At 45.4% G+C, this 25,383-nt stretch overlaps 1 protein-coding gene across 3 annotated transcripts in view; it reads left to right on the forward strand.

The window, feature by feature from the left end:
• The window catches only part of SLC25A43 (solute carrier family 25 member 43), a 49,402-nt gene extending 25,556 nt beyond the window's left edge, over positions 1-23,846 (forward strand). For all 3 annotated transcript variants that reach the window (XR_012430267.1, XR_012430268.1, XM_005594450.4), the window contains 2 exons: positions 21,381-21,515; positions 22,219-23,846. Coding sequence is in view for 1 of the 3 variants with exons in the window: in XM_005594450.4 (XP_005594507.1) it covers positions 21,381-21,515; positions 22,219-22,419 (336 nt within the window). In the remaining 2 variants the exon portion in view is untranslated. The remainder of the gene's footprint in view (positions 1-21,380; positions 21,516-22,218) is intronic.
• The last annotated feature ends 1,537 nt before the right edge of the window (positions 23,847-25,383 follow it).

Below are 25,383 nucleotides of genomic sequence, written 5' to 3' on the forward strand. Positions count from 1 at the left end.
ACCAAGAGTACAGGAGCCTAATCCTGTAGGCGAGATAATCGGATCATTTCGACTTCAGTTCCCTTGCCCCAGGTGCCGGACTAGAGGATGAGGGAGCAGGAAAGCAAACCTTGATATTGGGAGTCCACAGCCTCAGTGCAAGAGGAGTTGAGAAAATCAATACTTTGCAAGCTCAGAAACTGACAGGCCAGAGTCTTGTCTTATTCCGTTCAGGCTGCAATAACAAAATATCATAAACTAGAGGGCTTATAAACAACCAAAATGTATTTCTCACCGTTCTGGAGACTGAGAAGTCCAAGGTCAAGGCAGATTTGATACCTGGTGAAGGCCAGCTTCCTGGAGCCTTCTTGCTTTGCCCTCACATGGTGGAAGGGGGAGCTAGCTTTCTTGCATCTCTTTTAAAAGGACCCTAATCCCATTCAATGAGGGCTTTGCTTCCATGGCCTAATCACCTCCCAAAGGCCCTGCCTCCTAAAACCATCACCCTGGGAGTGAGGATTTCAGCAGATGAATTTTGGGAGGACACAAACACTCAGAGCATAATGAGCCTGGCTTTGGCCAGGGAATGGTTAACTCGAGTTAGAGAGAGAAAAAAAATCTTTGGAAAACTGGGCTGTCCTGGGGCCTGCTTTAGTCCCTGGCAGTCTGGCAATGGAAAGCCCTACTTGTGGTTTTGACTTGAGAAGCCATAATGAGCAGTGAGCCACAGGCATAGACCATTCAGTAGCCACAGGCCTTTGGCCAGCCTTGAACGACAACTGCTCAGAGGGACTGGGAAGAAAGCCCGCCTACCACAGCGGGCAGGGCAGGGAGCAGAAGCAAAGCCCCAGAATGGGAGAGTAAATTGTTGTAACTATCCCTGCGAGGAGGTGCTAACAAAGTTCCAGGTTTTCTGCCTACTTCAGTATTTCCCGGTTGGCATAGCATCTACTCTCAGTAGGAACAGAGTTCTGTTTTCCTAACAGAGTCAAATTACCTGTCCAGAGGTACAAACACTGCTAGGTTCTGAGCCTTCAGGGTAGTGGGAGAGGAGGGCAGCCTTACCTTTAGTTTGTTGTATTTTCAACTGTCCCTGCTGTCATCTTACTTTTAGGTCTGGCCCCTTTGTGAACCAAATTCTTCTAACTGAGTAGCATTGCGTTAGCAGTCAGGAAAAAAAAAAAAAAAAAAAGGATGCTTTTCAAATATAGGTAGATATCTAGGCAAGGTGGCTCTGTATGAGCATCACTATTAAAGGGAAAGGAAAGGAAAAGTCTCCCCCCCCCACCCTTTTTTTTCTTTTTTCAGAAGATAAAGAGTGCCCGAAATACTTTAGGGATGGCAGCTGTAGAGCATGGAAACAAGACTAGTCCCTGGAGGGAAGGCAAGGAAGGCATGGGGAAGAGCCTTCCTAACTCCACTGAGTGTAAAATCACTCTGTCCTCTTCACCTGACCGGAGCTGGCTTATTCCTTGGAACAGATAAAGATCTGGGAGTCAAAATGACCACCCTGTGCTGAGCGGGCTTCTTTGAACTCCAGCTAAACAGTAACAGCACCTAAGATAGGATCTTCCCACCCTCACTCCCCACTTCAAAGTGGAGGTGAAGAGGGAGGTAAGGGAAAGGGAGAGAAAGGTCCCAGGAAAGGTCTGCTGTCAACAGGGAGGACCCGCAGCTGGCTGGGAGCATTCAATTCAATTCAAAATTGGTGAAGCACCAATTTTCACCTTTTTTCTGCAGAACTGTCGCTCATTTGCCTATGATGGCTGTGTTCCTCTTGAGGCTGTAATGGGCAGACTAGCTCAGTGGGTAGCAGTGTGGGCTTTGGATCCCATCCTTGCCCCTCACGCCTGTAATCCCAGCACTTTGGGAGGCCGAGGTGGGCGGATCACTTGAGGCCAGGAGTTTCAGACCAGCCTGGCCAACATGGCGAAACCCCGTCTCTAATAAAAATTTAAAAATTAGCTGGGCATGGTGGCATGTGCCTGGAGTCCCACCTATTCAGTAGGCTGAGGCATGATAACCACTTGAACCACGGAGGTAGAGGTTACAGTGAGCCAAGATCACGCCACTGTACTCCAGCCTGGGCGACAGAGTGAAACTCCATCTCAAAAAACAACCCAGTCCAGATGCGTTTCCATGCTTCCTATGATTACTGTAAACACACAAATGAGCTGGGGTCACAGAACCTCAATAGACCCTCAATATGTATAGCTAATGATGAGCAGCAACAGGAATCGAGAGTTCGTACAGAATTTTTTGGTTTGGTTAGTGTAACAACAGGCTTTACAGAGAGGCTCCATGCGCAAGCACTGCACACATCTGTATGTTCCCAGCCTTCTGAGAACTGTCACTGGCAAATCTTTTCCTTCACCCTCCCCACCCTATCTCAACCCCAGGCAAGGTGACACTCTCAAAGTTGGCACAGCAGGCAGCACATGCCAGGTCTGTGACCCGGGCCTCAGCAGCTCTGCTCACTTGCATGGCAATTGCTTTCTGCAGTCGGGCCCAGCTGCTCTTTGGGTTTCCCCACCCCCACCCCCAATCACCACACAGGAACTGGCTGTTTCTCTTCTCTCCGTCCAAGCTGAATACTAACCTACTGTGGTTTGCTTGCTTCCCCCATCGTGATCGCAGGCTTTCTGAGCAGCTAGTCAGCCCTCTAGCCTGCCACTGAATCGGGAGGCATTCACGCTATAGGGGATCAAGGGGAGCTTGTAGGCTTGCCTTGCTGGTGGGCAGCCACCTACACCCACTCATACCAGTGTCCCCGCTGCAGAGCCCAGGTGCTTCCCAGATGTACAAGGACAACTATTTGGGTCCCGGCTATGCCAAGAGAAACATGGGTCATGTGGTTCACAGGACAGAAAGGTTCGTTTACTCCAATATGATTGGCATGGTTTTTTTTTTTGTTTGATTATTGGAGATTTGCCAAAAGACTGGAGCCTTCTGCCACAACCGCCTCCCCCACATATATGTCCTCAGATGGTTTGTGAATTGGGCAGCTTAGTCATCAGGTCGTGTCCTCCACATCCACAGAAGATACAAGTTGTTTCCAGATAACATGCAGAAGGTTCTGAGCTCCTTCCTGTGCGCTCCAACTCGAAGACTCTTTTCCTTTCCCTATGAATTTTTTTCCTTTTCTTTCTCTGGTCTTTCCTTCTTCATGCCCTTTTAAAATTAAGTATTCTGTCTTTTGAGTGGGTAACACATACACATGATACAAAATCCAAAAGGTGCAACAAGTATATGCTGAAAAGTCAACCTCTCTAACCTTTGTCCTTAGCCACCCAGCTCTCCTGTGAGTCAATATTGTTGTTAGCAGTTTCTTACCTGTATCTTCCCAAAGATGATCTATACAAAGATCCACATAAACTTGTATATTTATGTTCTGTTTTTAGATCAGCAGCAGCACACTACATACACTCTTCTGTGCCCTGTTTTTGTCCACCTAAAAATGTATCTTGGCTAGGCACAGTAGCTCACACCTGCAATCCCAGCACTTTGGGAGGTTGAGGCAGGTGGATCACTTGAGGTCAGGAGTTCAAGACCAGCCTGGCCAACATGGTGAAACCCCGTCTCTACTAAAAATACAAAAATTAGCTGAGCGTGGTGGCAGGCACCTGTAATTCTAGCTACTCGGGAGGCTGAGGCAGGGAAATCACTTGAACCTGGGAGGCAGAGGTTGCAGCGAGCCGAGATCACACCATTGCACTTCAGCCTGGGTGATAAGATTGAAACTCCGTCTCAAAAAAAAAAAAAAAAAATTAGGCCGGGCGCGGTGGCTCAAGCCTGTAATCCCAGCACTTTGGGAGGCCGAGACGGGCGGATCACGAGGTCAGGAGATCGAGACCATCCTGGCTAACACGGTGAAACCCCGTCTCTAGTAAAAAAATACAAAAAAATAGCCGGAATACTGGCCGGGCGCGGTGGCTCACGCCTGTAATCCCTGCACTTTGGGAGGCCGAGGCGGGCGGATCACGAGGTCAGTAGATCGAGACCATCCTGGCTAACACGGTGAAACCCTGTCTCTACTAAAATACAAAAAATTAGCCGGGCGCGGTGGCGGGCACCTGTAGTCCCAGCTACTCGGGAGGCTGAGGCAGGAGAATGGCGCGAACCCGGGAGGCGGAGCTTGCAGTGAGCCGAGATGGTGCCACTGCACTCCAGCCTGGGCGACAGAGTGAAGACTCCGCCTCAAAAAAAAAAAAAAAAAAAGAGCCGGGCGAGGTGGCGAGCATCTGTAGTCCCAGCTACTCGGGAGGCTGAGGCAGGAGAATGGGGTAAACCCGGGAGGCGGAGCTTGCAGTGAGCCGAGATCCGGCCACTGCACTCCAGGCTGGGCGACAGAGCGAGACTCCGTCTCAAAAAAAAAAAAAAAAAAAAAAAAATCTTGGAAATGATATCACATCGATCCAGATAGAGCTGCCACATATTTTTCATTTATGACATAGTATTCCACAGTATGATACACTGTTTATTTAACTAGTCCTGGATTGATGGACATATGGATTATTTCCAGTCTTCTGCTATTACTGACAATGCTGTAACAAATCTCCTTGTTACATACATTTTTCACGCACATGCAAATAGATCTGTAGGATAAACAGGGGTCCCCAACCCCTGGTCCATGGCCTGTTAGGAACCAGGCTGGCCCACACAGCGTGAAGTAAGCAGCCAGCAAGTGAGCATTACGGCCTGAGCCCTGCCTCCTGTCAGATCAGTGGTGACATTAGATTCTCATAGGAGTGTAAACCCTATTGTGAGCTGTGTGTGCAAGGGACCTGGGTTGCATACTCTTTATGAGAATCTAATGCCTGATGATCTGAGATGGAACAGTTTCATCCCAAAACCATTCCCCCCAACCCCTTGTCCGTGGAAAAATGGTCCTCCGTGAAACCAGTCCCTGGTGCCAAAAAGGTTAGGGACTGTTGGGCTAAATTCCTAGAATTTTTGCTTTGGTCAAAGGGCATATGTGTCTTGCATCTTTTTCTTATTTTTATTTTTTTGAGACAGAGTCGCCAGGCTGGAGTGCAGTGACAGAATCTCAGCTCACTGCAACCTCCACCTCCTGAGTTCAAGCAATTCTCCTGCCTCAGCCTCCCAAGTAGCTGGGACTACAGGCACATGCCACCATGCACAGCTAATTTTTGTATTTTCAGTAGAGATGGAGTTTCACCATGATGGCCAGGATGGTCTCCATCTCCTGACCTCATGATCTGCCCGCCTCAGCCTCCCAAAGTGTTGGGATTACAGGCATGAGCCGCCGCGCCCAGCTGTGTTTTACATCTTTATGAATATTGTTCAGTTATTTCAGTACACATAGAAAGGTTGAACAACAAAAATGCTGCCTCTGTTGGAAGACCTCTGAGGAATTTATCACAGGAATAATCAAGTGCTTTGCTTTTAAGTCTTTGTTCTTTATTTGTATCTACTGCAAGTTTGTTCTTTCTTTCCTTCAATATGTATTAAACACCTCTACTGTGCACCAGGTAAGCTTTGAAGCCAAAACCATAAACACAACAAATGTGGTTGCTGCCCCCACGGTATTTACAGTCTATGAGATGGAGCAGTTGGGGGCAGGAGTACACATGAACGAAATAATCATACACTGAGTCATTACAAACTGTGTTAAGTGTCATGAAGGAGAAGCACAGGGTGACTGCAAGTGTTCAATAGGCTCCTGACTTCGTGTGGAGGTCTCAGAAGACTTCCCTGGGGAAATGATGTTTATTCTGATCAATAAGACAGACTTAGCAAGGCTGAAGAAATGGCAGGTTTGAAGTCCTAGAGGAAGGAAGGAGCACGGATTCTGGCTAGCAGCATGGATTACAGGATCTGGAAAGGGTCTTCAAGGTCATTGTGTTTCAGTCTCCTCATTTGACATGTGAGAAGACTAAAGTTTAGGGAGCTAAATGACTTGACCAGGGTTACACAGATAGTAACAAAGTCAGGCCGGGCTGCTCTGATAGTTTCAGATGATGCCAGGTTGCAGAATCCAGTGTGCTCATCCTGGGAGCTGTGGGTCTGAACTAGACAGCTATGGGATAGTTGCCTGGATTTGTGTAGGAGGACTTAAGTTCAGGTTCTTGTGACAAGCTGCCTGACATGTTTCATTTCTCTTTACTAGTAAGATACAGTTTGGATGAATGGCCATTCCAATCTAACGGGTTGGTTTGGTCTTCAGCATACTTGTCTTTCTTACAAGTTTGAATAATAATAACAACAATGATGGTTAATTCTTTAGCGCTTGCTCTATGTCAAATACAGTTCTAAGCAATTTACATGTATTAAATCATTTGACAGCAGTTCTGTAAGGTAGGTGTTATTATTTTTACCCCATTTTACAGATGAGGAAATTGAAGCTCCAGAAGGTAAAGGCACTTGCCGACCATCACAGAGCTAGTGAGTGGCAAAGCGGGGGGACTCAGTCCAAACAGTCTGGCTTCAGGACTCATGTGCTTTGTCTCCCAGGCACCCTCAGTGTCAGCAGCAGGTTGATGAACTCGAGTTTGAGCCCAGAGCTGCCTTGTGCCATGGAAGGTCCACATCAGTGGCTCTCAACGCTGGCTGCACATCAGAATCAGCTGGGGAACTCGTAAAAAGTGCTAGTGTCCAGGCCCTCATCCCTGTTCAGTTAAATTGCGATCTCTAGGGATGGATCCCAGTCACTGAGGGTTTTTAAAAGCTTCCGTGGTCAGCCTAATGCGGCTAAGGGTTTAGATGTACTGGGATCTAGCCTTGCCATTCCTTTGCCCTTTGGGAGCAACCAGCAGCCCATACTTGCCTTTGTATTTTGGACACCCAATTAGTAGGACACTTGTAGAGGCACTTATTCATACCACAGCACAGGCTCCTGTCTCGGCATAAAGAACTCATTCAGTGTACATGCTGTGGCAGCCACATCCACCAATGATGTGTGGCAACAAGTCTGTAAAGGGCTGAGAGAGTATTTTCAGTCCTGAGCATCAGGAGACAGTGGAGCTTAGTGGAGTGGAGCTTGGCTCTGAGTCAAACAGACCCAGATTCAAGTTGATGCTTTGTGTCATGGTCTGTGATTTTAGAGACTGGTGTTTATCCTCTCACCAACTCCATTTTGTCATCTATATAATCAAGCTAATACGATAATACTACCTCTTTCATGAGGCTTTTGTGAGGATTAAATGAGATAGTATATAGAAAGCAATCAGTGGGCCAGGCGCAGTGGCTCATGCCTGTAATCCCAGCACTTTGGGAGGCCGAGGTAGGCGGATCACCTGTGGTCAGGAGTCCGAGACCAGCCTGGCCAACATGGTGAAACCCTGTCTCTACTAAAAAATAGAAAAATTAGCCAGGCTTGATGGCAGTCACTTTTAATCCCAGCTACTCAAGAGGCTGAGGCAAGAGAATCGCTTGAACCTGGGAGGCGGAGGTTGCAGTGAGCCAAGATTGCGCCACTGCACTTCAGCCCAGAAGACAGTGAGACTCTGTCTCCAACAAAAAAAAAAAAAAAAAAGAAAGAAAGAAAGAGAAAAGAAAAAAAAAAAAAGAAAGCACTCAGTGCTAGGCCATTTTTTTATTTCATGACTATCCATGTAGCTTATGTGAGTAAACAGCTGTGTTTGGGAAAAGCTACTAGTGACACTGATATTGACAGGAATTTGACTTGACATTTAATGAGTGCCTGGTATGTACGATGGAGAGTGAAAGATCCTGAAGAGCTAGGATGACTAGGAAGGCCCCGTGCCTGCTGATTGGCTTGCTGGCTGGGAGGGAGCATAAAGACTTACACCCAGATAACTCATATAAGGTAGAGTGTGCCACAGCAGAGGTCTAAATGAGAAGCTAAGGGAGGCCAGGTGTGGTGGCTCATGCTTGTAATCCCAGCGCTTTGGGAGGCTGAGGCAGGTGGATCACTTGAGGTTAGGAATTCGAGACCAGCCTGACCAGCATGGTGAAATCCCGTCTCTACTGAAAATACAAAACAGCTGGACATGGTGGCGGGCACCTATAGTCCCAGCTACTTGGGAGGCTAAGGCAGGAGAATCACTTGAACCTGGGAAATGGGGAGGTTGTAGTGAGCCGAGATCGCTCCATTGCACTCCAGCCTGAGTGACAAGAGTGAGACTCCATCTCAAAAAAAAAAAAAAAAAAGCTAAGGGAGCACAGGATATGGAGAGAGAGAGCCCCAATTCAAACAGAAGCTGGAAAACAATTATAAAATAACCAAGGAAATATGAATACTAACTGAACTCAATATATGATTATATTAAGGAATTAAAAATTTTTAGGTGTGATAGCAGTATTATTATACATATATTTTTAAGGAGCAATTATAGTTTAGATAAACATAATTCTAATTAATAATATGTAAGTCAGATGAATTGAAATGATGTCTCATGGGGGTAGAGATGAAAGAAGATTGGCCACGTATAGCTAATTGTTGAAGTTGGGTGATAGAACTTTGTGTTCATTTTACTGGCCTCTCTACTTTTATATATGGTTGAGATTTTTCATAATAAAAAGTTTTAAAAAGAGGGCCGGGCACAGTGGCTCATGACTATAATGCTAGCACTTTGGGAGGCCAAGGCGGGCATATCACTTGAGGCCAGGATTTCGAGACCAGCCTGGCCAACGTGGTGAAACCCCGTCTCTACTAAAAATACAAAAATTAGCTGAGCGTGGTGGCACACACCTGTAATCCCAGCTACTCGGGAGGCTGGGGCAGGAGAATCACTTGAACCTAGGAGGCAGAGGTTGCAGTGAGCCAAAATCGTGCCACTGCACTCCAGCCTCAGTGACAGAGTGAGACTCCGTCAAAAAAAAAAAAAAAAAAAAAGTTTTAAAAAGAGGTAAAGTTGCGGCCGGGTGCAGTGGCTCATGCCTGTAATCCCAGCACTTTGGGAGGCCGAGGCAGGTGGATCACGAGGTCAGGATTTCGAGACCAGCCTGGCCAAGATGGTGAATGCCCATCTCTACTAAAAATACAACAAAAATTAGCCGGGTGTCTGTAATCCCAGCTACTCGGGAGGCTGAGGCAGAGAATTGCTTGAACCTGGGAGGCAGAGGTTGCAGTGAGCTGAGATCGTGCCATTGCACTCCAGCCTGGGCAACACAGTGAGACCCCGTCTCAAAAAATAAAAAATAAATAGAGAGAGAGGTAAAGTTGAAGAAGAGGAAGAAAACAAGCAGTACACAATTGTGGAATCAGGAAAAATTTCAGGATGAGGTAGCATCAGACTTGGGCATGGGTGACTAGGGTGAGTTGATGTTGCAGTTTAAATCTGAAGGGAGTCTGCTGGCAGAATCTCCTCTTCCTTGAGGGGCTTCAGTCTTTTTTCTTTTAAGGCCCTCACTGATTGGATGAGGGCCACTCACATTATGGACAGGAATTTGTTTTACTTAAAGTCTACTGATTTAAATGTCAGACTCATCTTAAAAATGCCTTTACAGGCCAGGCGCGGTGGCTCAAGCCTGTAATCCCAGCACTTTGGGAGGCCGAGACGGGCGGATCACGAGGTCAGGAGATCGAGACCATCCTGGCTAACATGGTGAAACCCCGTCTCTACTAAAAAATACAAAAAAGTAGCCGGGTGAGGTGGCGGGCGCCTGTGGTCCCAGCTACTCGGGAGGCTGAGGCGGGAGAATGGCGTAAACCTGGGAGGCGGAGCTTGCAGTGAGCTGGGATCCGGCCACTGCTCCCCAGCCTGGGCGGCAGAGCAAGACTCCGTCTCAAAAAAAAAAAAAAAAAAAAAAAATGCCTTTACAGCAACATCTAGACTAGTGTTTTCCCAAATAGCTGGGTACTGTGGCCTAACCAAGTTGACATATGAAATTAATCATCACAGGATGGCAGTGGGAAATGATACTAGGAAAACCGGTAGGGGCCAAATTGTAAAGGGTTTTGAATTCTGTTAAAATTGTCTTTAGTAAACTTCTTTGGAGAATTTGTCTTCTCAAAATGTTTTCTTTAGAAAATTGGGAATTATTGAAGGCTTCTGAGCAAAGCAATGGTGGCATCTGATGAGTTTGGAAGGGTACTTGCCTGCAATGTGGAGGATGAGTTGGAGAGGGCAGAGACTGAAGATCAAACGATGGGTAAGGAAACTGACCCTCAAGAGAGACGATGTGAGGTACTGGGAGTAGACTTGAAAAGTATCCAACGCACAGATTATAATGCAGGTAGCAGCAAGAGATCAGACTGAGCAGTAGGCAGAGGCCAGGTCATGGAGCACCTGGTAAGCCAGATTAAACAGCCTGGAGTTTATCCTGACGATAATGGGGGACCCACTGAAGAGTTGAAGTCAAGGGAGTAAACTGATTAAATCACTCTGACTGCTAGATGGGGGATAAGGGCAGGTAGACCAGCTAGTAACAGTTGTAGTAGTATGGGCAAAAGATGATGGTGGCTCGGACTAGGGTGAGAGTGGAACGGAAGAAAAGTAAACAAATTTAGAGTCACTGGAACTTGGCTAGTGATGGATTAGATCAGAGAAAGGTGAGAGACAGAGAAAACTTAAAGGTAACTCAGGTTTTGGGCCTGAGCAAGTAGGTTGATGACAGTGCCATTTGTTGACATGAGGAAAACTAGAGGACAGTCAAGATTGGAGTGGAGCAAAATCAAGAGTTCTGATTAGGACATAAAAAGTTTCAGATGTTCAGTAGACTTCTGAGTGGCAATGTCAAGTAGGTAGTTGACAACATGATCCAGTCACTCAGAGGAGAGATACAGATAGAAATTTGGAAATCATCAAGCAGAGGAGAACAGAAAGAAGGCCAGCACAGTTGAAGGGTTTTGTGACCCTTGGGTAACAAAAGAGTGACCCAAGATAAAGTTGAAAAGGTGGGAGGGTCAGGCATGGTGGTGCATGCCTGTGGTCCCAGCTACTAGGAAGGCTGAGGCAAGAGGATCACTTGAGCCCAAGAGTTCTGGACTGTAGAGCACTAAGCTAATGAGATATCCACATTAAGTTCAGCATCACTATGGTGACCTCTTGGGAGTGGGGGACCACGAGGTTGCCAAAGGAGGGGTGAACCAGCCCAGGTTGGAAACAGCAGATCAAAACTCCTGTGCTGATCAGTAGGTGGGATTGCACCTGTGAATAGCCTGTGTTGCCCACTCCAGCCTGGGCAACATAGTGACACCACATCTCTGCTAAAAAAAAATTTTTTTTTTTTTTTTTTTTTTTTTTTTTGAGACAGAGTCTGCTGCGACGTCCAGGCTGGAGTGCAATGGTGCGATCTTGGCTCACTACAACCTCTGCTTCCTGGGTTCAAGCCATTCTCATGCCTCAGCCTCCCAAGTAGCTGGGACTACAGGCATGCACCACCACACCTGGCTAATTTTTGTGTTTTTAGTAGAGATGGTGTTTCACTATATTGGCCAGGCTGGTCTCAAACTCCCAACCTCAAGTGATCCGCCCACCTTGGCTTCCCAAAGTGCTGGGATTACAGGTGTGAGCCACCGCACCCAACCTAAAAAATATTTAAAAAGAAAAAAAAAAGGTGGGCAGAGCAGATCATATAGGACCTTGTAGCCTACAAGCATGCTGGAACCACTTCCTACTGGCTCAGGAAAACTGACTGTTAAATTTCAGGAAATTTGGGAGCTGGTTGACTTCACATTTGGCAGCCTGAAATCAGCCACAGTAGGGGTACTGACGCTGTTGAAATTGGTAAATGCTACAATTCAGCCCTTTTTCTTTATTTTCCCCCAGAGAACCAGTTGTTAAACTTTACTACCATATTAGTACTATGGCTTGTAGGCTCCAGTAAGAAATTTAGATTTTATTCTAAGAGTGATGTAAAGTCATTAAAACGTTTTAAGCAGGTGAGTAAAAGGATCTGATTTTTAAAAATCACTGTACGTGGCCAGGCGCAGTGCCTCACGCCTGTAATCCCAGCACTTTGGGAGGCCGAGGCAGGTGGATCACATGAAGTCAGGAGTTCAAGACCAGCTGGGCAACATGGTAAAACCCCGTCTCTACTAAAATACAAAAAAATTAGCCGGGCGTGGTGGTGCACACCTGTAATCCCAGCAACTCAGGAGGCTGAGGCAGGAGAATCGCTTGAACCCAGGAGACAGAGGTTGCAATGAGCTGAGATTGCGCCACTGCACTCCAGCCTGGGTGACAGAGCAAGACTCCATCTCAAAAAAAAAAAAAAAATTAATTAATCACTGTACAAGAATGGACTCTCAGCGGGAGAAGGCAAGATTGCTAGGAAAACTGCTGCAACAATCCACATACACACTGGTGCCTTGGCAGTGCAGGTAGAGTTCAGTCAAGAAATTTGAAAGATTGTTAAGGTCCTAAGACTGGATATAGATGGGCCTTGATTTATCACAAGTTGATTATAATTCACCTGTTATGTAATTCGTGTTACTTAGTGTCTTTTTGTTTTAGCTGTGGGGAGCACTAGATTATAGAATGATTCCCTTGACTCATGACTCGGGGCTTTTTACAGTTCTTACCAGAAACTGGCAGATGATAAATCAATCATCTTATTTGGTAGCAAAATAAGGAGGTTACTTTCCTGCATGAACATAATTTCCTCTTTTCAATATTTCAGTCTTACATTAGCAGGAGGAACTTGAAGGCTTGTGATTAGGCAGATTCTTTGTAAGGGAAAAGGAGGCTTAGTATCCCTTTGGTAACAGTTCTTTACTGAGAGGGTAATAAAGAAAGGAGGTTGGCCGGGCGTGGTGGCTCACGCCTGTAATCCCAGCACTTTGGGAGGCCGAGGTGGGCGGATCACAAGGTCAGGAGATCGAGACCATGGTGAAACCCCGTCTCTACTAAAAATAGAAAAAATTAGCCGGGCGCAGGGGCGGGCGCCTGTAGTCCCAGCTACTCGGGAGGCTGAGGCAGGAGAATGGCGTGAACCCGGGAGGCGGAGCTTGCAGTGAGCCGAGATTGCGCCACTGCACTCCAGCCTGGGCGACAGAGCGAGACTCCGTCTCAAAAAAAAAAAAAAAAAAAAAAGAAAGGAGGTTGAGTCTGAACAATGCTAAAGGAAACACTTTAAAGTAAGACATCCAGCCATTTTGAAGACCCCTAGCCATTTTGCCTACTGTAAAATAGAACCATCTACAGTGTCTTGTGAAGAGAGAAATGAAATGAATTTTGATATTTGTCTTCTACAAAGATTCTACATTACACTGTGTAAGTCTTGATCCACCATTTTTATAACTCATGCATAAAATTATGTGAAAATGCTTTAAAAATTCCAGCCCACTCTTATACTGAGCATTTTATGTACTCATTCAGCAAACCATTCATTGAGCACCGGTCATGTGTCAGCTGCTGGTTAAGGCACTAGAGATATGGAAATTAAAAAGACCCAGTCCTCACAGAGTTCACAGAACACTAGGAAAAACAGACATGTAAATTGGACATGATTACAGTACAATTTTGAAAGAGAACTCTTTGAAAGAGTTGTCTGTATTTATGTACCATCTCTACTCTTTCTCTTCCCATTCTCTCTTTTTTTTTTTTTTTTTTTTTTTTGAGACAGAGTCTCACTCTGTCACCCAGGCTGGAATGCAGTGGCACAATCTCAGCTTACTGCAACCTCTGCCTCCCGGGTTCAAGCAATTCTCCTGCCTCAGCCTCCCAAGTAGCTGGGATTACGACCAGGCTGGGAGATTCAGCTTGTCCATTTCATATTCTGTTTCTCACAATCATCTGTGTTTGCTTGTCACTGCACCTTAAAGAGAAGGCATAACTCAAGTTTCACCCCTCACCTTGATAGAGAATTCTTTTTTTTTTTTTTTCAGACAGGGTCTTGCTCTGTTGCCCAGGCTGGAGTGCTGTGGTACAATCTTGGCTCACTGCAGCCTCAACCTCCTGGGCTCAGTCTATCCTCCTACCTCAGGAGCTACTCCCTCCTGAGTAGCTGGGACTACAGGTACATGCCACCATGCCCGGCTAATTTTTTTTTCTTTTGTAGAGATGAGGTTTCATCATGTTGCCCAAGCTGGTCTTGAACTCTTGAGATCAAGCGATCTGCCAGCCTCAGCCTCCCAAAGTGCTGGAATTATAGGCATGAGCCACCGCGCCCAGGCATTCTATATTTTTAAAGCATAGAATATTGATCCTTTGAGCTGGATTAATGAGGAAAGATATAACAATCATTAAAATAAAATAAAGAATTGTGAAATCGCATTGATTTGCATGCCACCAACCTAAAATTCTAATAACCCAGGGCTTAGTAAGCAAATTAGTCATATAAATAGCATAATTATAGGGATATTTAAACTGTTAACCGAAAGAAGCTGCTTTTAAAGCCTGCTGAAGTACCTATTTATTACTAATAATGGCTAACATTATTGACACTTACAATGTTGCTGGCACTCTTCATTGTCTTATTTAATTTTTACAGCAACTCTAAGAGCTAGGTATTATCACTCCCATTTTTGAAATAAGGAAATTGAAGCTCAGAGAAGTTAAGGAACTCACTGGGTGCAGTGGCTCACGCCTGTAATCCCAGCACCTTGGGAGGCCGAGTGGGTGGATCACTTGAGGTCAGGAGTTCAAGACCAGCTTGGCCAACATGGCAAAACCCTGTCTCTACTAAAAATACAAAAATTAGCCAGGTGTGGTGGTGCGTGCCTGTAATCCCAGCTACTCAGGAGGCTGAGGCAGGAGATTCGCTTGAACCCAGGAGGCAGAGGTTGCAGTGAGCCAAGATCATGCCACTGCACTCCAGCCTGAGTGACAGAGTAAGACCCTGTCTCCAAAAAAAAAAGAAAAGTTAAGGAACTTGCTTAAGATCAAATAGCTAGTGAGTAGAGAGACAAGGGTTCCAATCCAGGTGTGTGTGATGCTAAAACCCACATGCAGAACATTCGTGCTCTACCTAGGCTTCCACAGATCACTCAACCATGCATGAAAGTAAGGCCTGAAAAGTGTCTCTACTAGGTTGCCCTTCATTAATCTAGTTCCAGTCATATATAATAAAATGGAGTGTCTTTCCAAAATTTCATAATTTAGATTTCACTCATTTAGGCCGACTCCCCATCTATACATACCCACTAGTTGGAATTGGCCTTTTACTATATGCTGTATTGAATGTCCGTATAGTTGGGGATCATGAGAGAAGCTGAAGTCTAACTTGGACAAGATGATGACTGGCATTGTCAGGGTTGTGCAGCAACAGTAGTGGGGTGGGGTGTCCTGCAAGGGCATGAGTTAGGTGACTATCAGGTGTGGCATAAGTTGTAGTACAAAGCCTTGGAGCCTAGAGGCCAAGGTCACAGAGTCACCAGGAGGCAGGATCCTGGAGTGCAGATTGCAGTGGCCCAGTAGGCAGAGCATCTGACCTCTAGGCCTGCCTCTGCTACGCACCAGCTGGGGGCTTTGGTTAAGTTGCTCTGCTTCTCCAGGTTGTAGGTTTTCGTTTGTGAAACGAATAATTGGAAGGGAAGATCTTAGGGTCCCTTTCAGATTTGGATCTCTGGTTTAGGGATCTGCATTATCAGAGCCTAAAGTAATCAAGGCCTTGGAGATCTAGTAATCAGAAGGAGAGCAAGAAAAAGCCAGCTTTCATGGTCAGGGGCAACAAAGAGGTGGCTCATGCCCGTAATCCCAGCACTTTGGGAGGCCGAGGCAGGAGGATCACCTGAGGTCAGGAGTTTGAGGCCAGCCTGGCCAACATGGCGAAACCCCACCTCTACTAAAAGTACAAAAATTAGCTGGGTGTGGTGGCATGCACCTGCAGTCCCAACTACTCGAGAGGCCGAGGCAGGAGAATTGCTTGCATCTGGGAGGCAGAGGTTGCAGTGAGCTGAGATCACATCACTACTCTCTAGCCTGAGTGACAGAGTGGGACTCCGTCTCAAAAAAAAAAAAAAAGAAGTCCAGAAAGCCTGGTTTGAATCAGTAAAATCGAGTTTTCACACTGCTTCTCTGATTGTAATTCATTCTTCTACAGATTTTTAAGGAGGGTGAAAGAGAGAAAAGCTAAGTAAAATGTGGTCCTAGCCATCACAGGTCTCATAGTGTCCTGAGGGAAAGAGACAGGAAACAACTAACAATGAAATGTGTTCATTACCTGCTGTATGACCTTGGTCAAATCACTTAACCTGTCCCTGAGCCTCAGTTTCCTCAACTGCAACAGACACATAAGCAGTCAATAAATGTCAGCAGCTATGTATCAGTAGTGGCAATAGTAATATGGACTACATGTGTGATATTCTGTACTATTTCATTACATCTTAGTAAAATAGAACCATCTGTCTTGTGAAGAGAGAAATGAAATGAATTTTGATATTTGTTTTCCGCAAATATCAACTGCTGGTTAAGGCACTAGAGACACGGAAATTAAAAAGACCCAGACCTCATAGAGTTCACAGAACACTATGACAAACAGACATGTAAATTGGACATGATTACAGTACAATTGTGAAAGAGGCCTCTTTGAAAGAGTTGTCTATAATCATCGTCTCCAATCTTTCTCTTCCCACTTTTTTTTTTTTTTTTTTTTTTTTTTTTTTTGAGACAGAGTCTCATTCGGTTGCCTAGGCTGGAGTGCAGTGGCGTGATCTTGGCTCACTGCAACCTCCACCTCCCAGATTCAAGCAATTCTCATGACTCAGCCTCCTGAGTAGCTGGGATTACAGGTGCCCACCACCATGCCCCGCTAGTTTTTGTATTTTTAGCAGAGACAGGGTTTCGCCATATTGGCCAGGCTGGTCTCGAACTCCTGACCTCAGGTGATCCACTTGCCTTGGCCTCCCAAAGTGCTAGAATTACAGGCGTGAGCCACCGTGCCCAGCCCCATTCTCTCTTGAATCCATTCCAGTCAGACTTTTGCTCCACCACCCAATAAACTTCTCTTTTATTTTTTGAGACAGGGACTCACTCTGTCGCCCAGGCTGGAGTACAGTGGCACAATCGTGGCTCACTGCACCCTCAACCTCACAGGCTCAAGCAACCCTCCCACCTCAGCCCCCCAAGTAACTGGGACTACAGGTGTGCACCACCACACCCAGCTAATTTTTATATTTTGTGCAGAGATGGGGGTCCCACTATGTTGCCCAGGCTGGTCTTGAACTCCTGGGTTCAAGCAATCCTCCCACCACGGCCTCCCAAAGTGCTGGGATTGCACATGTGGGCCACCGCACCCAGCCAGAACTTCTCTATTTATGATAACCGGTGACCTCCATGTGTTTAGATCCAATGGTCACTTCTCAGTCTTCATCTTACTGGGCCCTCAGCAGCTCACCACTCCCTCCTCCTTGACATACCACCTTCACTCAGCTTCCTGGACACCACACTTTCCTTTTTCCTTCTTCACTGACTGCTCCTTCTCAGTCTTCTTTTCTGGGCCTACTATTCCCTTGACCTCTAAATGTGGAAGTATCCCCAGGCTCAAACCCTAACTGATCTCATCTGGTCTCCTTGCTTTAAATACCATCTGTGTACTGATGACTCCCTAATTATGTCTCCAGCCCTGACCTCTCCCCTGAACTCCAGACTCCCCATCTCCATTTGAATGGCCAACTCCCCGTCTCCATTTGAATGGCTAACAGGCATTGCACAGTTGAACTCTTGATGTTTTCACCCACCCTCAAAAAACAAACAAAAACAAAAAGCCAACCTGCTTCTCCCATAGCGTCCTCCATCTCAGTTCATGGCACTTCCATCTATCCCGTCACTCAGGCCAGAGTGTTCCCCCTGCTTTTATTTTATCCAGAGCACTCACCTCCTCTTAGTATTTGGCATAATTTGCTTATTTATTTTCTTTCTTTGTCTACTCTTCCCCTGCAATTAGAATTTCAGCTTTATAGGAACAGGGACTTTTGTCTGTTTGGTTCACTAATGTATCCTGAGTGTCTGGCATATAGTAAGTATCAAGAAATATGCAAATAAATAAATAGTCTTTAGAGGGGATAATGGGAGTATAAAAAAGAGCTAAGGAGTGCAGTCAGTATGATTGGGGTGAGTGATGCTTTTCATGCTGGAAAAGTTGTCATGAAGGGCCTTGCATGTCATTCTAAGGAGCTTAGATTTTATCCTATAGCAGTAAAAAGTCAGCAAAGGAGTCAGTGGTCTGAACTGGAATCTTAGAAATGCGTTCTGGCTGTAGTATAAAGAATGAGGCCGGGCATGGTGGCTCACACCTGTAATCCCAGCACTTTGGGAGGCTGAGGCAGGTGGATCGCCTGAGGTCAGGAGTTCAAGACCAGCCTGCCCAACACAGGGAAACCCTGTCTCTACTAAAAATACAAAAATTAGGCAGGTGTGATGGCATGCACCTGTAATCCCAGCTACTCAGGAGGCTGAGGTAGGAGAATCGCTTGAACCCAGGAGGCAGAGGTTGCAGTGAGCTGAGATCATGTGACTGCACTCCAGCCTGAACAACAGAGTGAGACTCCGTCTCAAAAAAAAAAAAAAAAAAAAAAGGAAGAAGAATGAATTGGAGGCTGGGTGTGGTGGCTTACACCTGTAATCCTAGCACTTTGGGAGGCCAAGGTGGGAGGATCATGTGAGCCCAGGAATTCGAGACCAGCCTGGGCAACATAGGGAAACCCTGTCTCTACAAAAAATACAAAAAGTAGCAGGGCATGGTGGCACATGCCAGTAGTCCCAGCTACCAGGGAGGCTAAGGTGGGAGGATCACCTGAGCCCAGGAGGTTGAAGCTGCAGTAAGCCGTGATTGCACCATTGCACTCCAACCTGGGAAACAGAGCGAGACTCTGTCTCAAAAAAAAAGAAAAGAAAAGAAAAAGAAAAGGAAAGAAAAGAAAAGAAAAAAGAAAATAATTGAAAAGGACAAGAGTGGGTCCAAGAGGCCAGTAACAGACTGCTGCAGTAATGCCCACATGAGATTTTGGTAGCCTGAATTATGGGAGTGCCAGTGGGGATGGAGAGGAGGAGCTGCATTTGAGAAATGCTCTATTTAGAAGACGAGATTGATAGGACTTGATGATTGCTTGGATAGGGCAGTAAGGGTGGGCAAAATGAAGGAATCTCAGGTTTCTGGTTTGAGGTAGCTTGTTAAACAGTTGGGCCGTTCATCACTGAGATAAGAAATACAGAAGAAAGAATAAATCTGACACTGTCAAGGAGAAAGGCAACAATGGGTTCTAGGTGTGTCGAGTTTTGAGTACTTGTGTACTATCCAGGTAGAGCTGCCCAGTAGGCAGTTGGGTGCTTGGTTTTGGAGGTCAGTGGGAGGTCAGAGCCAAAGATAAAGATTTGGGAGCCATCTGCCTGTGGGAGGTGTTTAAAGCAAAAGCTATGGTAGAATTTCCCAGAAAAGGTATATAAATTGAGGAGGACCAAAAGAGTTGCTGGATATCAGTGCCAAATATTGCCCCCTAAAAAATCCAGTAATAGGCCAGGTGTGGTGGCTCAAGCCTATAATCCCAGCACTTTGGGAGGCCGAGACGGGCGGATCACGAGGTCAGGAGATCGAGACCATCCTGGCTAACACGGTGAAACCCCGTCTCTACTAAAAAAAAAAACAAAACAAAAAACTACCCGGGTGAGGTGGCGGGCGCCTGTAGTCCCAGCTACTTGGGAGGCTGAGGCAGGAGAATGGCGTGAACCCGGGAGGCGGAGCTTGCAGTGAGCTGAGATCCAGTCACTGCACTCCAGCCTGGGCGACAGAGCGAGACTCCGTCTCAAAAAAAAAAAAAAAAAAAAATCCAGTAATAATATAGCCAAAAAGAGCCACTGGATTTGGCAACCTGGAGGTCGACAATGGAATGCATTTCATTTATTCAAATGTTTATTAAATATCTTCTGTGTGTTAAGGATACTAAGGATACAGAAGTCAATAAAACAGACCAAAAAATCCCTCCTTACATGTAGCTGAAATTCTAGTTGCAGGGAAGGAGCAGGTAAATAAAGGAAATAAATAAGTAAATTATCCCAAGTATTAAAAGGCAGTGAATGCTCTGAAGGTTAGATAAGCTGCCTCGGGTCACAGGGCCAAGTAAGTGAAGAAACTAGGACTCGAAATGAACCTGCTCAACTCCAGAGTTGTGCTCTTCTTAGTGTTGTACCACACCTCCTCTCCCACATTGATAGTCTTCTTTCCATTGCCACAGAATGCCATACCGCCCCAACTAAATGTTTCAGAAACAAACCAAAGTACATGCATAGCTTAATCTAAACTCAACACCATTTCTGAAAGCCAGGTATGAGGGGACATCCCCTTCATAGTGGACAGGTAGTACCAGTTTTATATGTAGATGGTATATTGAAAAGTCATTTCATCTGATCGTAAAATTATTTTTCCAAGAGGATGGCTGGATGCAGTAGCTCATGCCTGTAATCCTAGCACTTTGGGAGGCCGAGGCAGGCGGATCACTTGAGGCCGGGAGTTTCAGACCAGCCTGGTCAACATCGTGAAACTCTGTCTGTACTAAAAATATAAAAATTAGCCAGGTGTGGTGTTGTGCACCTGTAGTCCCAGATACTCGGGAGGCTGTGACAGGAGAATCACTTGAACCTGGGAGGTGGAGGCTGCCACAGGAGAATCACTTGAACCTGGGAGGTGGAGGCTGCAGTGAGCCGAGATCATGCCACTGCACATCAGCCTGGGCAACAGAGTGAGATTCTGTCTCAAAAAAATAATATTATTAAAGGATAAAATGTTCCTTTCAGAGATGGAGCATTTTGGTAATAATAGGGTTCGGTCAGGATGGCTCTGGAGGTGGTGATGATATCCAAGGGGTGGCCAAAATGGTATAAAGGTGAGGATCACTGAAGCCAAAGGCCAGAAACTGGTCATGGGCTGGGTCATCTTTATAGATGCCAAAGTTACCTAAGATGATGGCGAGGCTAGGAGAGGGTGAGCCACCAGGTGTCACAGTCTTTAATGAATGTGGGAGAGTGGCCAGATTAGTAGATAATAGCAGGCCAAGGAGTACGGTTCAGTGACATCAGCCCCAGCTAAGTGCTTCTGTCATGAGAGTGAAGGAGGAAGGGTTTGGGAACAGCAACAGAGAGCGAGAAGAATGCCACCATCGCTCTGCTCCCCACCCTGTCACATCTATGAGGTGGAGAAATGAACAGCCTCCACTTGGGAGCTCTACAGGGGAAGGACCAGTAAAGACAAGGAAACAGAAGAAGACTAAAAAGGCTAAGGGCATGGGATTATGTTTATCATGTCCAGAAGGCATAGGTTGGGAGGGAATGTAAGTATGAAATTGAATCTGTCCCTAATGTCTGCTTCCATCCAGGCAAAATAAACCACAAATATATGGACAGGGTATCATGATTGTATTGCATGTTAATATCCATTCTAAGCCCATAGAACAAGAAGAACCCCACAGCAGCCATTCTTTGCCATCATCTTGGCCAGGAGCCCAGCGTCCAGAGTGTAGACTTGAGACCCTGGCTCCTTCTGCTAGGACATTTATTTCCTAGTGTTTCAATCACCTCATCCCAGCTTCTGTTCCCTGCCAGGCTCAGAGCCCCTACCTCCCACACAGCGGAGGAGTAGATGTCCATTTCTCAGGAGCAGTGGACTGCTTCCGGCAGATAGTGAAGGCCCAGGGGATCCTGGGGCTCTGGAATGGATTGACAGCCAATTTACTGAAGGTGAGAAGAGCCACCAGTCTCTGCTGCTCCTCTGCCTCTTCCAATTCTACCCTCTTCTTTTGTCACCCCCAACCCCCACCACAGTTTGCTTGGAAAACCCCCTCTAGCACTAATGGGTAGCACAAGGCCCATGAATGCACACTGTCTGTCAGCCCTGTAGAGAAGGGAACCTGTGCAGTGGTGGAGTATCTTATACCCCATTCCAGAGGAGCTGAGCATTTAGTGCAGAGATACCTAATATGGAGGTTCATGGGCCCCTAAGGGGAACCTAACCCCTCATCCTAAAATTCTATGCAAAAATATATGTGTATATGCATATGTGCATCATATTCCCAAAGAACTCCATGACCAAAAAAAAACGTTAAGCGCTCTGGACTAACCTTGCACTAGCTGGCATGTAAATGATTCCAGTCAAGGTCAGCATATAGTGCCAGGCAGTATCAGATAGTCTGCGTGCATATGACCCAGATCCAGCGCCTCCCAGGCGGGTCATGCCCTTCAATCACTGTCATTCCTCTCCCAACCCACACTGAACCAGCTTTCCTTTTGCCATCTTCCCTGATTCCAAAAAGAGTTACCATTTGTGTTGCCACCACCATTATCTCACTTTACAAGATAATTTACTCTGATCCAAGTTGACTGCAGACACATTGATGTTTTCTTTTTAAGAATTTAACTTGATCTTCATTTTCGGTTTTAACAGATAGCTCCGTATTTTGGAATTATGTTTAGCACCTTTGAGTTCTGCAAGAGAATCTGTCTTTATCAAAATGGTTACATTCTGTCTCCACTGAGCTATAAATTGACCCCAGGAGTCGATCAGAGTTTGCAGCCACAGGAATTACGAGAATTAAAGAAGTTCTTCAAAACGAGAAAACTGAAGTCTAAAAAACCAACTCTATAAAATGGAATGGAACTAGAAGTGCACCGACTGACAGCGTGTTGCAATCACAGATAAATGTAGCCTCATAACTGTACACCTGAGGAGGGATGAGAAGCTACTGTTATCTGCTGCTCTGGGAAATGAGACGGTTTGGCCATGCACCACCTCAAATCTCCAAACTGATGTCCCTGTGAACACCCGCACCATGAGAAGGTTTCCCAACAAGAGTGTATCATGATAGCATTCCACGAGATTTTATAACTAGAGTCTAGCAGTGACAAAATGTACAATTTATGCTCTGAATAGAAATGTGACACCAAAGAAGGGGCATTGCCATGACATCTCAAAGCAACAGGTAATTGAAGTGGCTGAGTGGATACCACGTTGTGAGGTCAGCCACTGGGTCACTTGTAGTCCATGCAAAGCTTGCACAAACCAACGTCAGCCTAGTTTCACTCAGTTTGACCAGAGACTTCCCAATACAGTCTGTTGTTGTTTTGTTTTTAGAGATAGGGTCTTGCTCTGTCACCCAAGCTGGAGTACAATGACACAATCATAGCTCACTGCAGCCTCGAACTCCTGGGCTCAAGACATCCTCCTGCTTCAGCCTCCTGAGAGTTGGGACCATAGGTGCACACCACCACACCTAGCTAATTTTATTTTTCTGTGGGGGGGGGTGGGCGGGGTCTTGCTATGTTGCCCAGACTGGTCTTGAACTCCTGGGCTCATGCAGTCCTCCTGCCTTGGCCTCCCAAAGCCCTAGGATTACAGGTGTGAGCCACTGCACCCTGCCCCAGTACAATCTTTCTTGAACTCAAATTTTTGCTGACTTCTGAGTACACACACCACAGTGTAAATTATGCCTTATCAGAAACTAAATGGAAATAGCAAACATTTAAAAGCGATCACCATTGTAGTAGAGTCATCCTTATTTTTTGACATTTGAAGCATCCCAGGCTTATAAATCTTGTGTTTCACAAAGACAGTTTATACCATGACTGCTTAATTATCCCCCCGAAGAACTTCTGATTGAAGTCATGTACAGTTCAGTGGCCTAAATTCTCTGCCTTTTTAACTTGCTTTGCAAGCCTACCCTGAAAATAAATTATTTAGTCAAGTTATTCTCAAAGATGTCCCAGTTGCCTAGAAAGGATCAAATGGAACATTTGACACACATACCCAAAAAAATGTAACTGACTATAAACACTTTAACCTAATCATCTGTATCAAACTTCCTAAAAATCAAATTTCAGGATTGTTCCACCTTAGAGATTCTATGTAAAGTTTAAATAACAATATTTTTCAAATAGCACCTATCTATGCACTTAAAAATGCATTAATATCCAACATTAAATTGTTAATTTATACACAGACATACACTCCTACACAGAGATTTTCAGTATGTTGCAAGTATTTTTTCTGATTAAATGTATTTTCCAAAGAAAAAACGATGTGTTGGTCATTTATTGCTAGTCTGAGTTATAAAACTATGGTCAAATACATACTGGCCAAATCTGTAAACTCTCAGAGCCTTATCCTATTTAAGTATACCAAAATAATTCACTTTTCCAACTGCTGCGGCATTCTGTTTTATGGAGAATGGCAGTTAACACACACACATGGAAATCTCATCTGTAGCTCAATCTGTTAGAGTTTGGAGGGTGGCAGATTCTTTACCCAGAGTGAACAGTTCATGTTTATTACTCTTTATTTTCCTTGAAACAGACAACTTTTCAAACAGTTATGAAAGCTGCAAAAATATTTTTTCCTTTTTTTTAACTAACTCTAAAATCCTAACCTCACATTATTTCATGATAATATCTTGTGTATTCTTCCACAAGTAATTTTTTTTTTTTTTTAATTGTCACCCAGGCTGGAGTCCAATGGCATAATCTCAGCTCACTGCAACCTCCTCCCGGGTTCGAGAAATTCTCCAGCTTCAGCCTCCCGAGTAGCTGGGATTACAGGCACCCACCACCATGCCTGGCTAATTTTTGTATTTTTAGTAGAAACGGGGTTTCACCATGTTGGCCAGGCTGGTCGCGAACTCCTTACCTTAGGTGATCTGCCCACGTTGGCCTCCCAAAGTGCTGGGATTACAGGTGTGAGCCACGGCACCCCGCCCTTCCACAAGTATTATTAAATAGATAGCTAAGCTCTTGCAGTTGTCATGCACAGAAATGTTTTCTGAGCTGCAGTTTTGATTTTTTCTTCATTAAATTAAGTGGAAAAAATAATATTCCTGATTTTTCTAATATCAGAAGAACTCTAAAACTTTTGTTCTGTTTCTAAAATAAACTACCAGCTAATTTCATTTTCTTGGGAGTACGAAAAGAGAGTTCTGCCTTTCTGCTGTGTGGCTGACAGTGAGCACCACACTGAACTAAGTACTTGAGAAGGATTATAAAGATGTGTGATGTAATATTGACTCAGGAGGAATTTATGGTCTTAAAGAACAAAACATACCTACATATATGAAATGACTGATTACAAAGCAAATACAAGCAAAGGCATGATAATGTAGTATCAACTGTTCATAAGATTGCCAAGGAGCTCTATACAAACTTAGTGAATAAAAAACTAAAGGGATCATCACATGGGAGAGAGACTAGTGATCAACAGGGATTTGGGGAGGTTGTGAGTCTTTTTTTTTTTTTTTTTTAAACAGAGTCTCGTTCTGTCACCCAGCCTGGAGTGCAGAGATGCAATCTTGGCTTACTGCAACCTCCACCTCGCAGTTCAAGTGATTCTAATGCCTCAGCCTCCTGAGTGGCTGGGACTACAGGCACCTGCCACCATGCCCGGCTAATGTTTGTATTTTCTTGGTAGAGACGGGGTTTCACCATGTTGGCCAGGCTGGTCTTGAACTCGCGACCTCAGGTGATCTACCTGCCTCAGCCTCCCAAAGTGCTGGGATTACAGGCATGGCCTACCGCACTCAACCATGAGTCTTGAGCTAAGTTTTGAAGGAAGTTAAGGGATATG

Source organism: Macaca fascicularis, chromosome X, assembly GCF_037993035.2.
Source record: "Macaca fascicularis isolate 582-1 chromosome X, T2T-MFA8v1.1".
Taxonomy (NCBI): Eukaryota; Metazoa; Chordata; class Mammalia; order Primates; family Cercopithecidae; genus Macaca; species Macaca fascicularis.